The 7,492-nt window shown below is 34.2% G+C and overlaps 1 protein-coding gene across 1 annotated transcript; it reads left to right on the top strand.

Annotated features, from left to right (window-relative positions):
• The first annotated feature begins 4,337 nt into the window (after positions 1 to 4,337).
• On the top strand, positions 4,338 to 5,285 carry LOC136320048 (taste receptor type 2 member 42-like). Its single transcript, XM_066253194.1, has one exon. It carries the CDS (start codon positions 4,338 to 4,340, stop codon positions 5,283 to 5,285), a length of 948 nt encoding a protein of 315 aa, XP_066109291.1.
• The last annotated feature ends 2,207 nt before the right edge of the window (positions 5,286 to 7,492 follow it).

Here is a 7,492-nt window from a genome sequence, read left to right as displayed (position 1 = left end):
AGAGGAAAGGAGAGGGAGCAAGTGAGAGAGTGACACAACATCTGTCCATTCCTGTATGTGCCTTGACTGGGGATCCAACCGGCAACCTTTGCACTTAGTGGTGATGCTAGTACAAATATTCTCTATGCTAACATAAGAATTGCAAGTTCTGGGAAACTACATTTCCTTTGTGGTTCAGTTCTTAAATTTACAGATGAGACAGTAGTGTGCATTTTTATACCTTGACTCCAGTAATCTTCAGATATAGATGCACCTGATATTTGTGGACAAAATGGAGATTCAGAACAGTAGATTGGTGCAATTAAGTACATTTGTAAATGGTGAAATAACTGCTTAATGGCAGATGATAGGGCATGACATGGATTTTGTTCTTATACTGGACCATCTTCTGATCAATATTTTTCTCCCATACTTGGATAAAGATATATTTAGGTTGACTTCTAAAATTTACAGTCTGCAAATTCTAGCTTTATCTTCCACAGCTGAAGATATAGACATAACTTTGTTAGGCAAAGAAAATGCAAAAAGAGTGATAGAATATCAGTCTGTATTTGCATATTAGCAAATAAGAAACTATCTTGTCATCTATTTCCTCACATGGAAAATTGGAGCCCATAGCCATGGCAAAAAAACAAAACAAAACAACCCACCCCCCCAAAACCCCAAGTGGCTGGACTAGGTGAAAAGAACAGGGCTCGTATTCATGGAGATAAGGATGGCCAATATGATGTTAGAAGTGGTTGCTTTTAGACTTGAGACAAATCCATGATTTAGATATCAAGAAGAAAAATTTAGTATATTCAACAACACAGTCCGAGAATTTAATGTCTTTGGATAACATACCTAAAGTGGAAAAATGTATTCAATAATGGTTTAAATTTTTAAAAAAATCTAGAGGGCTCTATTATATCCAGTATGTAACATATTAACAAACAAATCCTATAATTAGTCATATAACAGGGGTTGGGAACCGTTTTGGCTGAGAGAGCCATGAATGCCACATATTTTAAAATGTAATTTCCATGAAAGCCATACAACGATCCGTGTATGTTATGCATTATCCAATAAAAATTTGGTGTTGTCCTGGAGGACAGCTGTGATTGGCTCCAGCCACCCACAACCATGAACCTGAGCAGTAGGAAATGAATGGATTATAATACATGAGAATGTTTTACATTTTTAATGTTATTACTTTTTTATTAGAGATTTGTCTGTAAACCAGATGCAGCCATCAAAAGAGCCACATCTGGCCCTGGCCAGTTGGCTCAGTGGTAGAGCGTCAGCCTGGCTTGCAGGAGTCCCAGGTTTGATTCCCAGCCAGGGCACACAGGAGAAGCGCCCATCTGCTTCTCCACCCCTTCCCCTCTCCTTCCTCTCTGTCTCTCTCTTCCCCTCCTGCAGCCAAGGCTCCATTGGAGCAAATTGCCGGGGCGCTGAGGATGGATCTGTGGCCTCTGCCTCAGGCACTAGAATGGCTCTGATTGCGGCAGAGCGATGCCCCAAGATGGGCAGAGCATTGCCCCTTGGTGGGCATGCCAGGTGGATCCTGGTCGGGTGCATGAGGGAGTCTGTCTGCCTCCCCGTTTCCAACTTCGGAAAAATACAAACAAACAAAAAAAAAGAGCCACATCTGGCTTGCGAGCCATAGGTTCCCAACCCGTCATATAACAGTCATATAACTAAAAAATGCTAAAGCCATTTCAGACTTTTAAATATTTTCTATAAATGTTTTGCATACTTTCTCTGTGTGTGACTTAAATAGTCAATATTTGTTGAGGTTATATTAATTTCATATTTTAAAAGAACATTTCATTTTAATTATAAGAAATGAAACAGATTATGTACATTTACTTTGCATGTAGAAATCTTGCTAAATAATATTTTAATGTATTAAAAATACTTTTGGATTTTCTAATCTTAATCATAATCTGTGAATAATGACAGTTTTTTTTATGCTTTACAATTTTATATCTTCTACATCATTTCCTTGCCTTACTGTATGTATTAGTGAAAACATCCAAAAAATAAATGTCATAGGATGTTTATGGCTTATTTTCCCCAAACTCAGGGGTAATAATTTCAATATATCATTGATAAGTGTAGTATTTCCACTAGGTTTTTGTAGACAACTTTTTTTCAGGAAAAGGAATATTTCATTACATTCTCAATTTGGTAAGAACATTTATTATGAATAGACGTAGAATTGTATCAGACTTCTTTTCATTTAATCTGTTAATATGTTAATGTATTATTATATTAATTGGTTTTCTAATGCATCATTATTGGTGTCTTATTGACTATGTAATCTAAGGCAGTTTAGCTTCTATTTAGTTAAACTATTCTTGCTATGTTAATGAAGAGCCAGCCTCCTTATACCTACTTGTAAGTGCCCTTTTATTAGTATCAGGAAGTATTGATTACTCTCTCTTTGTACCACTCCTTGCTCTTGGTTGCTTCAAAACCCTCATTTCTTGGTTTCCATCCTCCATCTGACTGCTTTTTAGTCTTTTCTTTGGTTTCTCCATTTGCTGATGTTCCTCAGGGCCCTTAGGGCTCATCACCTCTTATAGAATCAACTATGTGCTTGGCTTATAGCTCAAAGTCCTTTTCTGTCATATAATAAAAAATACCCAAGTGCCTAATCCATCTTTTCACTCAGATGATTTACAGACTTTTCAAAATGTTCAAAACAGAACTGACCACTGTCCAACTATTCTTCTCTCTCCTACCCCTGGGCTTCTAAACCTACTCTCTCTCCTGTGAGTCCCTCAGGTTATAGTACTTCATGCATCCAAGGTGCAAAAGAAGCCTCAATGCCATTGCTGGCTTCTCTTCATTCTTATAGCCCTCAACTAAGCCTTACTGCCTCTGCCTCCTGAACGCTCCTCATAGCCATAGATTTCTCTCCACCTCTAAACATTAATGTAGTCAAAGCTCTCATTCCCTTCTCTAAAACACTACCAAACTTCTTTATTTCATTCAGCTGGCTCTAAAAATTTCCTCCCTCCCTTAACTTCCATTTTTATTTTCTTCTTATAATTTCAAATATTTGTCCTAAATTAAAATACTTTTGTTAATATGAAACAATTTACCAATAGTTCATTACACATAATTGTTCTTGAAATATACACTTTAAAACATTAATTAATAGAATTTAATTGAGGAGTGTGACAGAAACATTGAAAAAGACCAAGTTTTTTTTTTTTTTTTTTAATTTCATTCATCTTTTTTGGATGTTACTTGGCAACATTTAAACTCTTAATACTAACAGTAGACAGTTGCTGACATACCAGGACTGAAAGTCTATAGCTCTGAGTTCATGTCTGATATATTAATGGCTTTTGTAAAAATCATTGTTCCTAGAATGTAGAACAGATACTTTTGTTTGCTGTCTCCTTATTTTATCTGAAATGACTTTTTACCTATTTTCTGTCTGCTAAGGGTAAATTGACAGCATTATGCCGCTGCCCAAAAGGAACAGCAAGTACAACGGTAAAGAGCAAAACTGGGGAATGCCGAGTTGTGAAGATGTTACTCTGAGATACCTGAGGAACACTGAGATTGAAATTACAGCAAATTATCAAAGACTTTCATTTCAGAAAAGTCGTTTGGGTTTTGGTGTGTTTTTGTATATTATATGATGAGTCCAAAATATGACTTGCCAGTTTCCTCATGAAATTCCAAGTAACTTCAAAATCCAAGTTGAATATCATTTCCCTCTCTCTCCTTGATAATATGTTGTAATTATCTTTTCTGTGGTCATGGTATCTTTGTGTTTTCACTATTTTATAGATTTCTTAATACTTTGTTTTTTTATTTGTTTGTTTCTGTATTAACCTATATTGCATTAGAAAAAAGTTTCCATGCAGAGCAGGCACTTACAATTTATATTTATTGAATAATAACTAAATTATTTAGATGATCTCTAGAGCTTTTTTTGAAAAACAACTGAAATATTTGGATCCAAATAGTCCAGTATTTCAGCTGAGGAGTAAAATACAAATCAATGAAAAAGAATCTGACCAATATTTGCATGCTAACATATTTGACTTTAACCTTTTAATCATTGCCATGAGTGAAAAATTTTCATCTGTGCCAATGACGGACGGACACTCAAAGCGTTTGGTTTGGAAATTAGCAGCTCTTTCAAAGAAATAAAAACATTTTAAAGAAAGTATATGGACTGTATCCAACAGCAAGAAGTTCAACTTAAGACTGAAATTGCAAAAAATAAGCAATGAAGATAAGTATTAGAAGTGGATGCTATTTTGCAACAGTTTGATTATAATTTTGTCTCTGAGATGTAGTATCAGAAAGTTGGATTTTTTCCTGTGGAAATGCTTTCTGGATTGGATATAATCTTTCTGATACTGTCAATAGCAGAATTCATAATTGGAGTGCTGGGGAATGTGTTCATTGAACTGGTAAACTGCTATGAATGTATCAAGAACCAAAACATCTCTTTAGCCAACTTCATCTTCACTTGCTTGGCTATCTCCAGAATCAGTCATTTGTTGGCTTCACTGCTGCAATCACTTTCAGTGGTACTACCTCTACATTTAAATTCCTCTTATAATCTAGCAAAACCTACTACTTTACTTTGGAGAATAACTAATCACTTGATTAATTGGCTTGCTGCCTGCCTAAGCATTTTCTACCTCTTTAAGATAGCTCACTTCTCCCATCCCCTTTTCTTCTGGCTGAAATGGAGGATAAACAGAGTGGTTCTTGTGATTCTTGTATTTTCTTTGTTCTTTTTGATTTTTGACTTACTATTATTAGAAACCTTTAATGATTACTTTTTGAGTTTCCATTTACAAGACAAACGTAATTGGACTTTATATGCAGATGAAAGGAAAACTCTGTATTTTGAAACCATGCTTCTTCTTAGCTTGAACTATTTGTTTCCTACTGTTCTGTCTCTGACCTCATTGCTCCTTTTATTTCTGTCCTTGGTAAGACATACCAGAAATTTGCAGCTCAACTGCATGGGCTCAATAGACTTCAACACAGTAGCCCATAAAAGGGCCATAAAAATGGTGATGTGCTTCCTCTTCCTCTTCACAGTTCATTTTTTTTCCACACAAGTGGCAAATTGGATACTTTTTATATTTGCAAAAAACAGGTTTGTCAAATTTGTCTTGTTAGCGGTATACATCTTTCCCTCAGGCCACCCGTTTCTTTTGCTTCTGGGAAACAGCAAGTTAAGAAAGACCGCCTTGAAGGTACTGCAACACCTTGAAACCTCCTTGAGAAGGAAAAATCTGTTCCAGCTTTACAGGTAGACTTTCCAGAGTCTTTTCAAATATAATAACTTAATGAGAAACTTTGAGGATCAATTTTCGCTTCTACAGGTTTTTTTTTCCTACTGGATTCCTATTGTTAAGCATAATTAAAATTTCCCCTAGCATAGGTTGCTTTTGATGATTATTCACACATAGCCAGCCAAGATAATTTTAAAAGTAATAACTTTTGTTTAAAACATTGGTTACCAATATTTTTAAATCTCCAATATTATTTTAAAAGAGAATATAAATTATTTAATTTTATATGCTAGAGATGCATAATTCAACTCATATGTGAGGAAAGAAGCATGTAGTTATTTAGAAATCAAGAAAAATGATAAACTTGACTATGTAGAAGATGTATAAAATGTTGATAAAAAAGTTAATTGAGCAACTAAAGTCAGAGATGGGAAAAACATGACCTCATAGCTTAAAGTTTTTTTTTTTTTTATCAAATATAGAAGCATTGCATTCTTGAAAGGACTTCGTGATGCAAGGGAATGAGATGTTTAAGAATAATATTTGTAGTGCCAAGTGAAATGATCTTTAAGTAGAAACTGGAAATATATACTTATAATGCTAATCTTAATTTGAAACTACCATCATAAATATTTTTGATGTATCTAGGCATTTATTAATTTTGCTAAATTCCAAGATATGCAATTTACATTTTCAGAGTGGCAGAAATTGATATCTCTACCATGTTATATAAAAGACTTAAAGTTATATAAAAGAATTATTCCTTAATTCAAAATCGCACTCATATTTACTATAAAAACATCATAACTATACTTTAAGATTATGTTTGTGTTTGTGCATATACATTTTGTTGTAACCTGATCACTAGAGTTTTTAAGAAACAAATAGACACAGGTCAATAGGGAAGGCATTGGAAGTAAAATTTATAACAAAACCACAACGTACATTTTGGATATGCATAAGTATATACAGTGATGTTTTTAATACTCTAAATTCACATTGTAAATAAGGTTAAGGATGAGAAAGTGTACTACAGAATTTTAAATATGATTGTATGGATTATAATATTGTATAGATGATATACATGTATAAATAATGCAATTCTTTAAAAATGAATTCTTTTTTATGGTTTAACTTTGATATGATCTTTAAATTGTGTTAGAGTAAACAAAGAAAAAGCTGTAATTAAATAGTGATAAATATGTGGGTTGTAAATTAATACTAATGGAGCCATTGGCAAGGATACTGCTCTAGGGCTGCTCCTTGGAGCAGGAAATGGTGTTAGAATGAACATTTCCCCATCCTCCTACACTATATTTAATAAACTAAACTGCAAGCACCTCTAGGTTATGCGGTACTTCTGTGTATCAATAACAATACTGATGTTGATAATAGTTTTAATGATAAGAAAGAATTTCTATTTAATTTTATATGCAAGAGATGCACATAATTTCAACTCATATGTGAGGGAAGAAGCATATAGTTCTTTAGAAATCAAGATGAATTATAAACTTGACTATGTAGAAGATGTATAAAATGTTGATAAAAAAGCCTGACCAGGCGGTGGAGCAGTGGATAGAGCAACGGACTGGGATGCGGATGTCTCAGGTTCAAAACCCCGAGGTTGCCAGGGCTCATCAGCTTGAGCATGGGGTCAATGGCTTGAGTGTGGGATCATAGACATGACCCCATGGTCGCTGGATTGAGCCCAAAGGTTGCTGGCTTGAGCAAGGGGTCACTCGTTTTGCTGTAGCCCCCTGGTCAAGGCACATATGGGAAATCAATCAATGAACAACTAAGGAGACTAAGGAGCCACAATGAAGAATTGATGCTTCTCATCTCTCTCCCTTTCTTCTCATCTCTCTTCCTTTCTGTCTGTCCCTATCTATCCCTCTCTCTGTCTCTGTCAAAAAAAATGTTGATAAAGAAGTTAATTGAGCAACTAAAGTTTAGTAAATTATAAATTACTAAATAATTTATATTTAAAAAATAAAAGGTACATATATTATTTTGGACACCAACTTAGTGTTTTACCAAAGATTACCACTGTAATGATCTTGACCTGGTAGAAGATAATATACAAATCAAGCCAAATACATTTAGATTCATATACTCAGTTTGCTAAATATTCTTTCATGTAAATGACTTAAGGATAATCTTGTACTCTTTATAAGATGATAACCAAAAATATCTTTAATGTTTAACTAAAATTTCTAAATATAGCAGGT

The sequence above is a fragment of the Saccopteryx bilineata genome, chromosome 1 (genome assembly GCF_036850765.1).
Source record: "Saccopteryx bilineata isolate mSacBil1 chromosome 1, mSacBil1_pri_phased_curated, whole genome shotgun sequence".
Taxonomy (NCBI): Eukaryota; Metazoa; Chordata; class Mammalia; order Chiroptera; family Emballonuridae; genus Saccopteryx; species Saccopteryx bilineata.
This window is presented reverse-complemented; position numbering and strand designations above follow the sequence as displayed.

Bases quoted from the DNA above. Each gene is read 5' to 3' on its own strand.
- LOC136320048 (XM_066253194.1), top strand. From the start codon at position 4,338: ATGCTTTCTGGATTGGATATAATCTTTCTGATACTGTCAATAGCAGAA.